Genomic DNA, 17,555 nt, shown 5'->3' with positions numbered 1-17,555 from the left:
TTGATCCTAGATACAGTAATTGAACCTTACGAAAAACATCACACTACAAATGATCCTAGATGCAGACTGTGCAAAGAAACGCTTACACCGAGCGGCATAATCATGTTGCAGATGTTGTGTAGAGAAGTGTATGTGCTGAATGTGGCCCTAAAGGTTGACTTGCAACAAAATTCACATTACAGTTATTTGATATCAAAAGATTCACCATGACTTACTCTGTTGTGTTGTAGGTGTAAAATATGTGGGAATGTGATTACAAGCTCTTAAAAGCTAAAAAAAACGAACAGTTAATCGCAGCCACACGAGACTGTCGCAGTTGGGATTCTCTTTCCAAAACGGCTCAAATGTGACGTAGTTGTGGTAGATGGTTTCTGTTTACACTTTCATGCAACCTCATTCGTCGAAATATTTTCACAAATATACTTCACGCATTCAAAAAACCATGTCTATTGTTCTTACTAGTCTGTTTTATCGTCATTGTAATGTTGTCACTTTTAGCACTGATATCTTACAACTTACCGTAAAAATTCATTCAACTTTTTAACCTTAGCTCGAAGGAGTGCATATCATTGTCTGATAATCATGACAAGCCTGTTGGTCACCTGTGATAATCGAAAAGAGCTGCAAAAATTATTTTCGAAGTATTGGGTCGCATGATCAGATTATGACTTGACGATTAGTTTAAGCCGAAACAAAACTGTAAAGTAGCGAGCATCTATATTTGATACGGAGTCTTTGATAAAACCTGAAGTGTTTGTCATAAACTAGTGCTACGATAAGTTTATTTTGAGCTTTTTATTGGCCTTTCAATTCAAGTGAGAACATCATGTGACAAGACAATAACCAAACTATCATGACTACATCAGAGAAATAAAGAGATTCCAATCTACGACGGCTTTTCATTTTTGAGCCTATAAGAGCTTGTGATCACCTTTCCACATATTTTGCACCTACAACACAACAGAGTAAGACATGGTGAGTCTTTCGATACCGAATAACTGTAATGAGAATTTTGTTGCAAGTCAACCTTTAATAGACCACAACACTGGTAAGAAGCTCCTGGTAAGGTCAATGAAATTGACCAAATGGTCAATGGACTGGCAAGCATGTCCTAGAAAACTAACCAGATATAGTCGTGGTGAACCGGGAGACAAGAGGGTTACTATAATAGATAGAACAGTACCTAATGACTACAATATATCCAGCAAAGAAAAAGTAGATAAATATCTCCCTCTTGGAGAAGAGGTTGAAAAATGCTGCGATGTAAGCACAAGTGTAATTTCAGAAGTCGTTGGCGCACGGGGGCAATAACACATGCACATAAAATGTGACTTTCTCAGATACCGACGGCAATCAACTCAAATGAGTTGCAGAAAAGTGCGTTATTGGGAACAGCTAAGATCTCGAGACGAGTGCTCAAACTCCTAAGTCTCTAATAGGAAACCCGAGTTAAAGCAGAAATTACCACTTATATGGGTTAGCCGAGGTGAGGAAACAATTTTATATATGAGCGCATACATATACGCGCATACATATACGCGCATACATATACGCGCATACATATACGCGCATACATATACGCGCATACATATACGTGCATACATATACGCGCATACATATACGCGCATACATATACCCGCATACATATACGCGCATACATATACGCGCATACATATACGCGCATACATATACGCGCATACATATACGCGCATACATATACGCGCATACATATACGCGCATACATATACGCGCATACATATACGCGCATACATATACGCGCATACATATACCCGCATACATATACGCGCATACATATACGCGCATACATATACGCGCATACATATACGCGCATACATATACGCGCATACATATACGCGCATACATATACGCGCATACATATACGCGCATACATATACGCGCATACATATACGCGCATACATATACGCGCATACATATACGCGCATACATATACGCGCATACATATACGCGCATACATATACCCGCATACTTATACACGCATACATATACGCGCATACATATACGCGCATACTTATACGCGCATACTTATACGCGCATACTTATACGCGCATACATATACACATCAACACACGTGTCCACACGCACGCCAACACACGCGCTAACCCACGCGCCACACACGCACACATGTATTTCACTGACAAACTATTTAAACTGTAATTTACTCATCAACTACATATAAAGCAATTCACTGACGAACAGTACATATTGCAACTCACAAAGTTACTATATCCTGTTATTATAATTTTTGCTGCGGCAGAAACTGCCTAAGGTTTATGGTGAGTTACCTAAGATATAGTTCTTTAAATCGGACAATCTATTTGCACTGAATCATGTTCACAGTATATTCTGTTAGCATCCCTAATTAGTTTTTTAAATAAAATTAGTACGCCTACAACTTGATATTACCTGCCAATTGCACACCTTGCAAAACAGCTTGTTGAGAAACAACAAGAAACTTATTAACAGTACTGTCAAGTATTTTGTAGAATTTTTAGTAAATAAACCTGGCACAGCAGTTAACAACCTAGGAATTCTTTGGAAGACAAATGTCATTGAAAAAATTTTGTGATTGTTGTCGTATAAGTAAACAGACTCACATGAACTGATGGTAGAAAGGCGAAGAACAGATTCCAATATTCATTCCACTTCCTTATATACTCCCCATACTGCCTTATACTACCTAATCTACTAGCTTTAACCACTAGCTTTATTCGCTGGCTTCATCCAGCTTTATTCACTCAGTAATTGCAAAGACCACCTGTACTGCTTGTGAGCCAAGACCACCTGTGAGCTCAGAGGCCAATATAGCCTGAGCCTAACAAATCCCATAATACAACAAATGTAACTATTATTTTTTTGATCTTCTTGTTGATAAATGTTGCATAACATTTATAATGTTATGCAACATTATATTAAAATTTTTTTTTTTTTATTAGAATAATACTAATGATGAATAAATACAATGTGATTTTGTTTGTTTTAGGTGTATATACTAAATGGTTCTATGCGTAGTGGTTAGACTCTAGCCCTTGAGTTCAATTTCTGCCAAGACAAGTTTTGACTGTAAACCAATTGGCACTTGTGATCCACAAAATTCAGACTGTTGCTATAAAGCAAAATTGAACAAAGAAATCAATCGATGGGCACTACTATAATTTTTCTAAAATTTTATTTTCAACAGTATTTCACTGTTACTAACAATTTGCTCAAGTATCAATATTCACAACAAGTAGTGTTAGGATTACAACGCCTTCACCATCTGTTACAATATGTAACTATCTTATAATCAACAATAACCAATTGGTGGCTTGTTTCCAAGTGTCTGTGAACTTTATTTTCTTCAAAGGGGTAAAAATAACAATAATTCTGCCAATGATCACTAGCCCAAGCCAAAATCACATTATGCTATGTTCAATGAGTGAGTGTATACTAGGGGTGTATTGACAGCTTGTTCTATTAGCAAGGGTGAAATAGACTGTTTTCTCTCAAGGCTTCATCGCTTCCTGGCTTGCCACCACTTTTGGGTGAATAGTGTTTGCTGTGTTTCCTTCTAGATGACTCGGTCTTTGGCACACTGTTTGCTGCCAGCTCCTTGCCTATCTTATACCTCTATTATAGTCTTTCCTTATCTTGAATCCCTGTCTTGGTGTGATGGACTCCGGGCCAAGACTTTACACTTCTTGTAAATATTTTATTATAGGTTTGTTTATATTTTATATGTCTGTAAATATTTTATTTTATGTGTTGTCCTTTTTTATTATAGCCTTGTTACTCGGTATGCTATCAATTGTCGTTGTTTATGTTGTCATATCAACTCACTAGCTGGCCTAATTATTCACATTGTTAGCCAGTGTTTTTACTCGGCCCTGTTAGCCGGAACAGGCGATTTTATTGTATATAAAGGAGCAACGCTCACTTAGTAGAGCAGAGAAAATGGCCATATGCTCCTCGGCTTGTGAATTCCCTTCACTAATAAAACATTGAAAGAAATCACACGCATTTTATTTCTATATGAAATAGTCTAGATTGTGGCAAGTAAAAGCTGGCAAATTCCTTTACATTGGCTCCTCTCTATTTCTCTCTCCTTCTCTCCACGCCTTCCCTATGTGCTTGCCTTCCTGCTTTTCCGCCAATTTTGCTCCTCTTTTATAGTTGTCCTTAAATCATTGCCAACTGTCATTGGTTGGTTGTGTTTTCCTTGCAGTTATTGCTTCATTTTCTAGCTAATATCTATTTTAGGATCACATCAGTGAGCTAACATTTCCCAATGATGTTGGAATCCCAAAACGGTAGCAAAGAATATTTCAAGTGAAGTATCAAATTGTACAAAACTGGCCATTATTCTAAAACTATTAGTAGTAACATCGTAAAATTATTTTGGCAGTACTGCTCATCATAAAACGCTACTAGTTTACCTTCATGAAGCAAAAAATAATTTTTCATTTTGTGCCATTCTTTTTACAGCCATTTCGTCAATCTTTTTTTGTAAATCTCAATATCGCAGTCCTTGAATAGTTATGCTATAATTTTTACTGCTATACAATACAATATTGTCTAGAATAAAATAATATTATTAGCTATATTTAGCTAGACTAAATAAAGTGCTGTAAACATTTGTTTTGCTGGTGACTGATTGCTGATCTGGTGTATGGTGACTGTCACATAGTTTAACAGGTTATAAATCTGACTGGCTCTTGCAATATTGGTGGTGTGCCTTTAGGTTGAGCTGATCCTCTGTAAAATTGTTTGCTTCGCTAAATATTCATGGATAATTGCTGTAGGATGTTATTCTATTCCATATAAAGTTGTGATTTTCAATAATAATCATAATTTAATCTGATTTTTATGCAGTTTTTCATTCAAACGTTTTTTATTATGATAGTCAGACAACTCCCAATTTTAAAGATGTCCTTCGCGCTCACATCTTATCAGCAGTGATGGCTTAAAACCTCCCAAGCTTAAGAATTGCAGCAGCATAGCAATTGCCTGATACATTATTGTCGGCTTGTGATATATTGAAGTGTTTGAGGAGCTGCTTTGTAGCAGTTGTTGTTTTTTATGGTTCCACACGACTTTTTCTTTCGACTTGCCAGTCATCTATAGTTTCAAACCCTGACATTAACCACTCTATAACTATTATGCTTATTTACACTTGCTTGTTCCTAAATTACAAAGAGTAATCTCAATTGATAATTTGCATAAATTTTTTATTTAGTTATATTTTAAATATACATATATATATAGATATCTCACTGTTTTGTGCATACTTAAATCATTGATAGAAAATAATGACCACAAATAGCTAAAAAAGGTTTTTTAAATTCATTGATTTAAAATGGCACCTCTGTCAATATCACCAGTTTTAAAAGATATGTATTTGCAAGTGTTGTAGCTTAGATCATCACAATAGTGCTTATAGACAATATATCTACATTGTTTCAGATAATGCTGAAAATATAAAATAAAATTTTGCATATTGCCGTCAGCACATGTACGTGCACCATTAATTAAGGTACAACATATATATATAAAAGTGCATGCGTAGTTTAATACATTAGATGAGATAAAAGATTCAAAAACTATAAATAAGATGAGAATACCAGTGTTTGAGCTGCCTAATAATCTGTATAAAAAAGGGAGAATCTCCTTAGAAAAAAAGGAAGAATCTGTTAAGAAAGAAGAAAGACCAACACAAACATTGTGATATAAATAGATGATTATCTTAACAAGATTAATGAGGTAAACTGTAAACATGGTCAGCTGACTTCCTCCTAGTCATTTCATAGGTATGTTCAACATTAGCATAGTGATGTGTCTGTGACTCACTAGAATTATTAACAACACTGTAGACATGATCAGTTGGATCTCTTATCGTCCGTTCATATACAGGTACAGTGTTAGTAGTATCATGGATAGTAACTTGGTCTCTGACTGTGAGTACCTCTCTGTGTGCAGTATCCTTTGTACCTTCTCTAGTTCCTGGAATGAAACGAGAAGATGTCATAAGATAATTATGTTCTATCCTTAAAGCCCTTTCGGATGCGCTATAGAGGCTATTTGCAGAAGTATATATTTTCACATATACCACAGCCAGCCAAAAAAGCTGTACCAGAGAAATATCCCTCTTCATATACTTCTTGACCACACCGTGAAGGCGCCTAGGAAGCGATTGCTATTCTCACATAACTTTCTGGTGCTGTTCATGATGCAGTATTAATGTTCACAGAAACTTGTTACCAAACTTTATTTGCCCTAGCATATATCTTAAGCACAAAATGTCCTTCCTATATGTATTCATACTCACGCCTCCCTATGGTACTTTAATGCTGTCCCCAAGTACATCCACACTCACATACTCCTCTAACACATAATGCTACTGTCCCCAAATGGATCCACACTCACACACTCCTTTCAGTATATAATGATATGATATCTAGTTGTATCTACACTCTTACACTTACCTGCGACATAATAAGGCTGTCCCTAAATGGATCCACACTCACACACTCCTTTCAGTATATAATGATATGATATCTAGTTGTATCTACACTCTTACACTTACCTGCGACATAATAAGGCTGTCCCTAAATGGATCCACACTTACACACTCCTTTCAGTATATAATGATATGATATCTAGTTGTATCTACACTCTTACACTTACCTGCGACATAATAAGGCTGTCCCTAAATGCATCCATACTCACATACTCTACTACAATATAATGATCCCGTCTCTAGATGTACCCACTCTTACTTTCGTCCCCACAACAAAATTAGGTCGCCCAAATATGTATCCACACTCACATACTCCTCTACAACGTAATGATCCAGTCCCTAGATGTATCCACACTCACATACTCTTCTACAACATAATGATCCAGTCCCTAGATGTATACACACTCATATACTTCTCTAGCGCATGATGATTATGTCTCTAGATGTATCCACAATCACATACTATGACATTACCTTTAAATTTCCTGCAGCATAATATGATGATGATTACAACTGCTATCAGCACCACTCCTCCAATAACTATTCCAACAATAGGACCAACAGTCAAGCCAGCAGACGCAGTCGATTTTGTTGTCGTTGGCTGGGTTGTTGGTGGTATGGTTACAGCATCTGTCCATGTCACATTCCAAGTGATGATGATTTCACCCACGGCTACAAGTTTGTACAGGAGCTGTGAACAACATTACATCATTCCTATGTCATTATTTTATGTGAACATTAGTTCAAAGTGGCAGTCTGTATGCAATAATTAAATGTTACAATGAAAATCTGCAAATATGCACCAGTTTGATACTTTTCTTGTATTCAATTATGAAGTTAGCTACAAAGCTTATCATTCTAGGTAAGTTAGTTTTGTTTAAGAATTTTTGTTTCTTGATCAAATAATCTGTTAGTTGAACTGTTTATGTACATGAATTAACTTAATACTTTCAATGGTACTGCCTAACCATATAACTTACAATGATATTAAAAAAAATTATGTCATCATAGAAACCAATATAACCATCTATATAACATAAAGTACCTTAGTATATAACTAGCTGTACTACCTGGCAATGTTCAACTAATAGAAAAGTCTTTGCACAGAAAATTAATTTGTATTTAACATATGACAACATTTGCCATTCTAAATTTCAAACTACATTACCCGAGAAAAGTGTTTTGTGTAGTTGAAATAATTTAGGAGAAAATAAAAACAACTGTAAAGGTTTGCAAACTGAGTCAAACCACTGTAACTTTCAAATTTCATATTACGAGGAAAATGTTTTGTGCCGGTCACAATTGAAAAAAATAAAACAACTATAAAAAGGTTTAGATATCAATGTGAAATAATTAGCAAGTAATAACTAAATTAAATCGGTGTTGCTATGATTACAATAAAATATGATTCAGTAATGATACAATTAATACTAACTGAGAAAACAAAATAAAAATCCTGAATATGTTGAATTAATAATTAAAATTTTTGCATAGAGGTTAGTGGGTATAAAAAAGATTACTGTTCCACTAGAAACTATCCATCAAAACTTTGAATGCGATGACACTAGTACCTCTCGATACTGGTAAAAATGTAAAAATGAGATAGTGTACTGTCTTTGTATGACCGAACAGAGAGAGAAGGTTCAAGCTTTTTCTATGGGATAATATAATTGTCCGCATGAGAACAATCGGCCTTGACCACAGATATAGCAATTAAACCTTACGAAAAATATTTCTTAGCCGGGGCATCGTAACGTGTGGGCACAATGCTAAAATAATAGCTACAGCTGGCCAATCACACGAATACACAAATACACACACAAAATATGAGAAATAAATAGATTGAGAAATATATATAGATTAATTAAGATATCCTTGAAAAGGCTGAGCTTTACATGGTATATTGTGTATTTTAGTTTTTAAACATACTTTCTCCAACCAAGAGCTTTCCATTGAAAAATAATATTACTTGAAGATAATTAAATAGGCCTACTTTTCAGTTTGCTAAAATATCAATCTTGTACAGTACAACTGAATGAGGATGAACATGTCTTATCTTATAGAAATAAACAGTTCAGCAAAAAGAAGGAGTGTAAAGCCTGAAAAAGCTTTCATCTACAGACTTTTTCCAGTTGTCCAATAAAGCTAACTTAAAATTAAAAGCGATAAAATGGCTTGTGAATATTATTGACATGAATTGACGATCATACCTATTAATACCCACATCACCAAAACCTAAAACATTCAAAGACCTCAGTTCATCATATATAACATTAAAAAAACTATTGAAAATTTTAATGACGCTGATGTGCAGCAAAAAGATTGGTTCCTAGTCTATACATATATTACACTTTTGCTTAAAAGCACAGACTCTTCATTGCCATTGTCAGTAACTGAAATTATATAAATACTAGCTGTGCTACCCAGCGTTGCCCGAGTATTAAAAATCAGCTTATAAATTTGAAAAGTAATGAAAGTTGCCTGCCACTTACTATTAGCCTGGCATATTGTCAATGGACAATTTTAGTAAGCTAACCAATGACAATCACTTATTTACGCAATCCCCTGAGTGGTATGCAAAACTGGTATGCGCTCTCATATAGCGACTTATATTGGCAAGCTAACAACTCATTCTCTGTGGCCTATTGGGTAGGGCATCGGACTGGCAAACGGTGGAGTCCGACATCCAATCTTCTTCGGTTCGGATACTTTGTTCCAATATTTTAATAGCCATCGCCGGAAAGTAGTCACTTTCAAACGAACATTTTTATTGAAGGCAGTTGTCCTTAATGTGTGTGAAGACGAATTCTTGAGTTTCTATTCCGATAAATATGGTGCATTTATATGGAAAATGGAAGTTCTAGGATTGCTGATTGAGACCGGCAAAGCTTGAAGTAGGCCAGTTTTTATCACTTCGAATAAGACGTTAATAACAAGTGGAGTCTGTAGCAGTTTGCTTCTATAACTCTTCCTAATGTGTGAGAATAGTTGAAGCCATGGAACACTGTTCTTATTATACTAAATATTTTCCTACAAAACTGCACGGGAGCCAGATTGGTGTTGTTGGTAGCTCGTCGGTATCAAATATGGAATGTTATGAGTTCTAGTCCTGCACATAGCAGTCTTTTAGGAGCACTTTCATTCATTCTCATATTATTTTAAAACTCAACGGTATCAAGGTCTAACGACGATTAGTCGAATTGTAAGTAGTCTAAAGTTCATTTATCTAATAAAATAGATGCTCCTATGACGTAAATTCTAGACAATGTAAAAAATTACATGTATGTGAAGTATTTGCTTCGTACTACGCAAAAAAATTCCATATAGCGTAAAGTGTCAAGTCTGGCAAGACGTCGACTTTGATTTGACTGTTAGTTTACCGTAAAACCTCTAACTGAATGCCACCTCTATTTGATCGCCACTACGAGTGAAAAGTTGAAAAATAAAGAGCCACCCTTTATATGTACGCCACTTTCACTTGACCGCCACTTTGACCATCTTTGATCTTCATGAACCCATAATATCAAGTGATCAGTAGAAAAGTGTTGACAAAACTGTACTAATAATGACTCGATTACATTAATAACAGTCAACTCTCTTGTTGTCTAACTCTACAGCATTTTCACTTTTTTTTCGTTGAAACTTTGAAAGCAACGCCATACAAATGATTACTAACTGTATTAGGCTAATAATAGTTCCTTGTTTAACGCGGTCTTATACTTTGAAGAACAAATAAAAAAACGGTTCGCAAGATTTGAGCCAAAGGTTTAGCGAGCAAACTTTTATGCATTTCATACATGCTAAATGCAGCGCGTAAAAGTTTTGCTCTGCCAAAAAATGTTAGGACGCTAATATTGATTAGTTCAGCGGTGCAGACGAAGAGTTGAGGCCAGAACATATTGTGAAAGGTATCGCACAACTAAAAGACGTTCGCTCCATCGAAAGCAACAATCAGAATGCAGCTATCCGAGCAATCGATAAAAAATTTTTGTTTTAAAGACCTTCATTTTTGTTTCTGCATGTAATACAAGTACGGTTCGTTTATGTCACTTGTTCATGAATATATATTTGTATCCTTTGATAGATCATCATTATATAACTTATAAACATGCAGATCTATAGCATGTTATTTTATAGCATTCTTGCGGCTATCTTAACACGGCTTACAATGGATCGATGCTCATAACTACACTTCTACTGCTCATAAAAAACTCGTTTTGGCTGCAAACTGTAGCAAACATATCAATGGGTGCAATGAGCTTTTAGGCAACTTTGTTAAATATAGATATAAAATAGAAATATGTCCTCAAATTTAGTATGAAATTAAAATTGCCAACAAATTGCAAAGAAGGACACAGGCTATAATATCATCGCCGGTTAGCTGCAAACAATAGATAGCAACTGGTAGAGATAATTCTCTGTTTCTCGATGTATATTTATTAAAAGATCTTTGACAAGTTGGAGGTAAGTTAGCAGATTTATTGCACCCAAAAGGTTTAATATCGCTCTACTGGAAAAAGAGAGCAAAACATAGGCGACATTCACTTCACCCGTAATAGGGCTAAATTTTTCTTCGAAAAATTCGGACAAGCCATTTGAAATATACTCCGCCAGCCTCTATTTGAACACCGCCTTCAATTGACCACCACTACAGGGGAAGGGTTGAAAAATAGAGCGCCATGGGGTTCAATTAGAGGTTTTACCGTATATTGCCATAATTGCAGTTGAAACAAACGCCGCATGTATAGCACTATAACTATCATATGTAACCTTCGCAACATTCCAGCTCATTGCAATAGATTGTTAAATGTTTCGACAAAGAGGAGAATAGAATAGCTGCACAGCTGTTCATCAATAAAATGGCGATCGATTGACGCAGGTGTCACACAGCGTTGATCACAAAGTATTAGGATTCAAAGATTTCAAATAGATGCGGAAACAGCTTGTGTTCAACACCGCATTCAAGAGTGTATGAGAGACTCCATTGCACACCACATAATAAATTACCAACAGAAAGACATTTTAAATGAAAATGTGTGCGATACACAATGAGGCTACTCACATTCAATAGATGCAGTACAGTTGAACTGTTCTGTTTGACCATTCTGACGAGAGTCCATATCAATTACCAGCTGATCCGTATCTGAACAAGTACTGCATGACCACTTGTAGGTAGGAAGAGAACTGGAGTCGGTCAACACTTTACAAGTGAGTGTAAGAGGCCCTCCAGGGTTATGTTCTAAATCATAATGAGGCTCCTCTCCATAGTCAATATCTGTAACAGGATTAAATCGTAATATTGTAAATAGGAACAATAGTAATAATAATGAAGGAAATTGGAAGTAGAGATAACTCTAAATAACATAATTCATTTAGCCATCCATAACTGAAACTTAAATATTTTTTCATGATTAAATTTGCAGAAATAAAGATTGATGTTTGTTTGTCTATTGGTTCATGGCAAGATACAAGAACAGTATTTTAGTTCATTTCATGGGAAGTGATATCCGTAGCAGTTACATGAATGATGTGTCAGGGTTGGTAACAACAATAAATGATCCCGTCATATGTGTCATCATATTGTTGAGTATATTTATTGCTCTGTGCCAATGCTGATACAGTTGGTCGCAGATTGATCTTCCAGATTTAACTTTTCTTGGTTGGTGATATTTTTTTGACAGACATGATCAGGCCTGTATTCCCTGGTTGCAAATTGGGGCGGCTAATGTTAGGCGACTAGTTATGAGCATCTAGGGGTTTGGAGGGGCGGTATCAGCCCCCTCAACAGGTTTCTTTCACGTAGGGCCTCAACCGGGCATCTCACTTAAAGTTTTAAAAGATTTTATCGGAAAGTATAAACATGTTTTCTATTATTTGAGATTTGTTTGTTTTAGGTGATGTGACTGCCAGGGCATTTTCAGATTAAAATAGGCTAAACTTGACCGCAGTTGAAACGCTCAGAAAAAGACATCTTTTTTTAGCGTTTCAACAAAGATCAATTTTGCCGATTTTATTTTAAGTTCATCTGAAGGTTTTTACGCTTTCGTCAGGCCATTGCCAAACGGATGTTTGGTAAAACTTGACCTTTTGCAAACCTTTATAAAAGTCGTTAACAAAAATATTTTGCCGATCATCATAATAATGACGCCCAAGAACTATTAAAAGTTAACGTTTATCTCTATGGCTTGGAATAAAGTGGTATTCTACAGCGATAAAAACCGTTCCCGTAGCCATTGGGCAAATAACTGTTCCAAGCAATGATGTTGAGGTCGAGTTATCTAAAGCAGTTTATCATTGTGTGGGAACCGACCAAACAAATCTGTTCAAGTTAACCTTGTGTTTGAGATGAAATGTTACATTTTAACCGAGGGCGAGTTATCCAAGTTTGACTGTACTTAGCAGTGAAAAATTCCCAAAAGGTTGGGGCAGCTCAGCCGGCCAGCCGCCCCAGGGAATACAGGCCTGTAATGATAGTCCAAGAAACAAATGGCAGCAAGCAATCAAATTCCATTATCGACATTGTGTTCGTGATAAAATTTTACCATACATTTTATCTGAGGGCGAGTTCTCCGAGTTTGACTATACTTAGCCGCCAAAAACTCCTAAAAAGTTGGGGCGGCTGAGCCGGCCAGCCACTCCAGGGAATACGGGCCTGGACATGATCACTTCATTTTTATCGATATAATGTAACAATCATGCCAATATAAGTTCTGTCAATTTTACATGTGTTATGCAGCCAACAGCTATAATTTTTTTAAACTCTGATGAACCAATCTTTCATTGAACGAACTAGTGGCGTGGACAGGGCCACATTAAGCGAAAAGCTAAAGATGTTCTTGAAAAAGCAGTTTTTGTTAAGGCTAGCGACTGCCAATGCGTTAAAGAGGTAAATATATATTTCTACAAACGCTGAATAGATTTATGTAGTCAAAAGACTGACTATATTTTAAATTTGAAATGTCAATATTCTTACATGGAACATAAACGGCGTGTAAGACAAAAAAATATTTTGGGTCACCCTCATCATCCATCAAAGCTCTGAAAAATCTGACATGTGCAACTGTTCTTTCCATTGTAAGAGAATTTTGATTTTCGTAACGAAAATGAACATTAAAAGTGATGAAGCCACTTTATTACAAAAATAGTTGAACTCAGGCCTTTTGGTCCACAATGCCAATGTTCATAATGAAAAGAATAGACCTATTTATCACCAGTACAGTTTGCATGAAATTTAAGAGTGGGTCATCGTGTCTAAGATTGGCTTAATTATTAGTTTCCCTAAAACACAACTTACAGGAAACACAGTTTAGAGAACCTACAAATATTCCATGTAACAATTGTGGTTACGTAGTCAGTTGAGCTATTCTGGTAGCAATATGAAAATCTTTTCTAAAGATGGTTCAGCAACCAAAGATATTGAGCACAATTATAGCGGAAACCATGACTTTGAATATACAGTCTGAATTGTTTTGGCTGTGAAATTCTGCAGAAGGGCAACCTCGGAGGGCTAAATAAAACCATCTAGGATAAAATGACAAAATCTGAGTCGTTTCCTTGCTTGTCATCTGAATAAGACAAAGGAAACATGAAACATGTTATAGAGTCTACTCAAATATACTTTGGTATAATGAACAATAGAAGAACAGACTAAACTTACAGCGAGGCTCCAGATCTTCTGACTTTATTATGTTGTCAGGGTAAATATTCTCCAGGACTGAATGAGTTGTGTCTTTACATCTTAGAGTCAAACCCACTCTATCTTCTATTACAGGTGTGTAACTATTGCTGATCACAACCACAATATTTCCTCTCAACACCTCTGTAACACATAGATAAAATTACAATCAGAACTTAAAGTTCCACAATAACAATAATAACTACAAAGCAACTAGATCTTCATTAGAATCCAAAATATAATAATGTTACTTCAGTAATTACTAGTCATCCTTGACACTAGCAGTAATAAACTAACACTTATTTTAGCATTGTTCTTATGCAAACAAACCTCGTGCAACTTTTAAAAACGCATAAGTTACCCTCAGTACTGCAAATATTAAATGCAGAAAATGCAGCATAGGCATCAGGTTGTTTGGGAAACTCATGTATTAATATACAAATTACTGCTGATAAAAGCTATATATTTCTGTTAATAGAGGCTAGCTGCCGGGCCCGTATTCCCTGGGGTGGCTGGCCGGCTGAGCCACCCCAACTTTTTAGGAATTTTCCGCGGCTAAGTACAGTCAAACTCGGATAACTTGCCCTCGGATAAAATGTAACATTTCATCTCAAACACGAGGTTAACTCACTGACCTCTATTACCAGGTTGTATAGGTCAGTGGGTTAACTCGAACGGATTTGTTTGGTCTGTTCCCGCGCAATGATAAATTGGCTTCAGATAACTCAACCTCAACATCATTTATTCGAAAAGTTATTTGCTCAACGGCTATGGAGGCGGTTTTTACTGCTGTAGAATATCACTTTATTCCAAGCCATAGAGACAAACATCAACTTTTAGTAGTTTTTAGGCGTCATTATTATCATCATCAGCAGCAAAATATTCTTGTTAGCGACTTTTATAAAGGTTTGCAAAAGATCAAGTTTTACCAAACATACGCTTGGCCATGTCCTATCGAAATCGTAAAAACCTCCGTATGATCTTAAAATAAAATCCGCAAAATTGATCTTTGTTAAAGCGCTCAAAAGAAAAATATGTCTTTTTTTGAGCGTTTAACTGCGGTCAAGTTCTGCCTATTTTAATTTAAAAATGTCTCGTCAGTCACATCACATAAAACAAATCTCAAAAAATAGAAAAATGTTGATACTTTCCGATAAAATTTTTTAAAACTTCACATGAGAGGCCCGGCTGAGGCCCTACATGAGAGACACTTGTTGAGGGTTTACACCGCCCCCTCTATACCCCCAAGTGTTCATATCTAGTCGCCTAACATTAGCCGCCCCAACTTGCAACCAGTGAATACAGGCCTGCTAGCTGCACAACAGCATCCTAACACAATTATTAACAGTGAAATAAACTTTATCATATGAAATTTGTACACTATGTCATAAAATTCCATCAAATGTTTGTAATTTTGTATCTGAAAGTATTTCAAACTCGTGACAAAAAGATTCTCAGAACAGATTCTCGAAGCAGGAAGGCTTATACAAAATTGAAACATTACAAAAAATATACAAACAATATAGAATATATATAATGTTGGTTTCAACATTACTTAGTATAAGCTTTAAGATGTTTGCTGAATATTTTTCTATCACCACTCCTACTACTGAACCTGCATATGGCCAATCCTGAACTTTCATTGGCTTGTTTCCACACTATAGTAACAACTAACAACATATACTTTTTTGTAGATTATTACCAGCCACTCAGAACTTGGTTTGCATGTTTAAGTTTGGATGATTTTTCTTTCTGCTGACGTACACTATGTTATCGTGACACGCGTGAAGCGCATCATGCGGGTTTGGAGTTGTGTACAAGTTGCGTTATCATGTGAATGAAGTGTTTCTATGGACATTGGCATGATGCGGATTGACTCCTGCCCCTTGTTGAAAAAAGGTAAGGAATTGTATGCTATAAGTTGATAATTAGCGATGCATACAATAGCCACGCAGAAACGTGAAACTCGATCAAGGGAGAACAACGAAAGTATTCAAAATTGAATAGCTGGTGCGGTATTTTAATGCGCATGAATCACAACTGCTGTTTCCATAATTCGCAAGCATGATGGATTCGATAAAGTTTTGCGAAGCACTACACTTGCTTAGCTTACAGATTTATACCATTTACATGATGCGGTTAACCTGAGGATTGGCTCAAATGTGCAAGTCATGCGTGTCATGAAAACATAGTGAACATCAATCAGATAAGTTTGCTACACCCAGTGGTTTTCATGTAATCACCAATAATGAACATCATTACTGTAAGATTCATTCACCAGCAATATATTTCTTTTTGACTTCGTATAATACAAGGGTCAAAAATTACATGAGTTTTCTGTTATGAAACCACCTGTTAGAAGTTTTAGTGCTTTAGGTCAAGTTGTGAGACTTGAAAATTGAATATGGAGTATGACTTGAAATTACAGCAAAATATTAACAAGTATTAGCCTATGCAAAATGATCCACTACTAACTGTGGCAGAAAATATAACATTTTGATTGATTTTGATAGCTGTGACCACACCAAGCAAGGCAATTATATTATCACCTTGCAAACTGGATGTGAACACAGAATACAATAAGTCAGCTGGTGAATAAACTTGGCAGCACACTAGCTCATATATTTTTGTGTGCTGTTAGTTATTTAATAAAATAGTATAAAGATTCATCTCAGTATATCACTCACTAACTGTATATGTATCACTAACCATATTCATATACTGAGTCAGGACTCCCTCCAGTAGATGTACAGTTGAATGTGAACTCTTTTTCTTCTATTATCTGATCTGGTCTGTTCATTACAAGATTCTCAGGTTTAACTACAACAGAGCACACGATATGTGAACAAAAATCAGACAGACAAGAAAAGAGAATACAAAAAAGCAGACAGTCTCAGACAAAATTTGTTAGAGGTTTTATCAGACCGTATCAGTATTTTTCAATCATTTGTGATTGTTTTTGATCTTTGAGGTCACCTGATTGCCAGGATGTTTCAAGATTAAAATCAATAAAACCTGATCGCAGTTAAAACATTCAGATCACGTGAAAGTGTGATTATGATGTCTATAATTGCAAAGAGACCGACAGAATAAATGTGACTAATGCTTCAACTTGAACGCAATAGCTTATATAAACTATCACAATGATAACAACTGGTGACATAATTTTGGACATATTCTTCCTTCTGAGCATTTGAACCGCGATCAAGTTTTATCGATTTTAATCTTGAAACATCCTGGCAGTCAGATCACCTCAAACATCAAAAACAATCACAAATAATAGAAAAATACTAATACTTGCTGATAAAACCTCTAAATATTTTGTAAAAGTTCATCTTTAAGCTG

The 17,555-nt window shown here is 35.8% G+C and overlaps 1 protein-coding gene across 2 annotated transcripts in view; it reads right to left on the bottom strand.

The window, feature by feature from the left end:
• Nucleotides 1-5,231: 5,231 nt before the first annotated feature.
• The window catches only part of LOC137396593 (uncharacterized), a 34,170-nt gene continuing 21,846 nt past the window's right edge, over nucleotides 5,232-17,555 (bottom strand). For both annotated transcript variants that reach the window (XM_068082908.1, XM_068082907.1), the window contains exons 5-9: nucleotides 16,920-17,030; nucleotides 14,193-14,354; nucleotides 11,598-11,810; nucleotides 7,010-7,207; nucleotides 5,232-6,018 (exon numbers count right to left, since the gene is read on the bottom strand). In XM_068082908.1, the coding sequence (XP_067939009.1) occupies nucleotides 5,771-6,018; nucleotides 7,010-7,207; nucleotides 11,598-11,810; nucleotides 14,193-14,354; nucleotides 16,920-17,030 (932 nt within the window). In that variant the 3' untranslated portion in view covers nucleotides 5,232-5,770. The remainder of the gene's footprint in view (nucleotides 6,019-7,009; nucleotides 7,208-11,597; nucleotides 11,811-14,192; nucleotides 14,355-16,919; nucleotides 17,031-17,555) is intronic.

This window comes from Watersipora subatra, chromosome 5 (assembly GCF_963576615.1).
Source record: "Watersipora subatra chromosome 5, tzWatSuba1.1, whole genome shotgun sequence".
Classification (NCBI taxonomy): Eukaryota; Metazoa; Bryozoa; class Gymnolaemata; order Cheilostomatida; family Watersiporidae; genus Watersipora; species Watersipora subatra.
This window is presented reverse-complemented; position numbering and strand designations above follow the sequence as displayed.